Genomic DNA, 851 nt, shown 5'->3' with positions numbered 1-851 from the left:
GATGACATTGTTTTGTTTCAAAGTGACTTCATTGTTCAAAAATTATAGTAAACTGTAATTTCTTCTCCTTTTTTGTCTGCTCTCCCTCCTCCTCCTCCTCCTCTGCTCCTCAGGGAGTTATTCTGGTGTACGACATCGCCAACCGCTGGTCCTTTGATGGAATTGACAGGTGGATCAAAGAGATAGATGAGGTCAGTGAGGTCAGAGGTCACCTTTCTGAATCAGTCAGGAGAAAAACACACATTAGTGACTTTTCCTGTTTCCTGTTTACCCAGCATGCCCCGGGGGTGCCCAAGATCCTGGTGGGGAACCGTCTCCACCTGGCCTACAAGCGTCAGGTGACCACGGAGCAGGCGCAGGTGTACGCGGAGAAGCTGGGCGTCACCTTCTTCGAGGTCAGTCCGCTGTGTAACTTCAACATCACAGAGTCGTTCACCGAGCTCGCCCGAATCGTCCTGATGAGACACGGCATGGAGCGACTGTGGAGGCCCAACAAAGGTCAGCTGCTGTCTCTGCATACGTGTTACTGTGTGTACATACGTGTTACTGTGTGTACATACGTGTTACTGTGTGTACATACGTGTTACGGTGTGTACATACGTGTTACTGTGTGTACATACGTGTTACGGTGTGTGGGTTATAGTGGGAGGTTTGTTGTTACTTAAGGACCAACTTAACACACTGTTTGAACTTGAAAACACACCCACGACCATGGACACTTCTCTCAGCTATGTCACCACTACTGAACTGCTGTTACTTTAGTAGTGATAATACTAAAAATAATAATAATAATAATAATAATGATTAACTTTATTTGTAGTTTTTATTTGTATAGTACCTTTCATACAAGA

At 45.1% G+C, this 851-nt stretch overlaps 1 protein-coding gene across 1 annotated transcript; it reads left to right on the top strand.

Annotated features, from left to right (window-relative positions):
* Window positions 1–113: 113 nt before the first annotated feature.
* On the top strand, window positions 114–744 carry LOC111649491 (ras-related protein Rab-40B-like; the record flags this gene model as incomplete). Its single annotated transcript, XM_023399241.2, has 2 exons — window positions 114–191; window positions 276–744. Coding segments are annotated over 2 exons (468 nt in total), but the record flags the coding sequence as incomplete, so codon positions are not given.
* Window positions 745–851: the final 107 nt, after the last annotated feature.

Source organism: Seriola lalandi, unplaced genomic scaffold, assembly GCF_002814215.2.
Source record: "Seriola lalandi dorsalis isolate HSWRI2012SDOR001 ecotype SW California unplaced genomic scaffold, Sedor1 jcf7180001964624, whole genome shotgun sequence".
NCBI classification, from domain to species: Eukaryota; Metazoa; Chordata; class Actinopteri; order Carangiformes; family Carangidae; genus Seriola; species Seriola lalandi.
The sequence above is the reverse complement of the archived record's forward strand: the minus strand, read 5'-3'. Positions and strand labels throughout refer to the sequence as shown.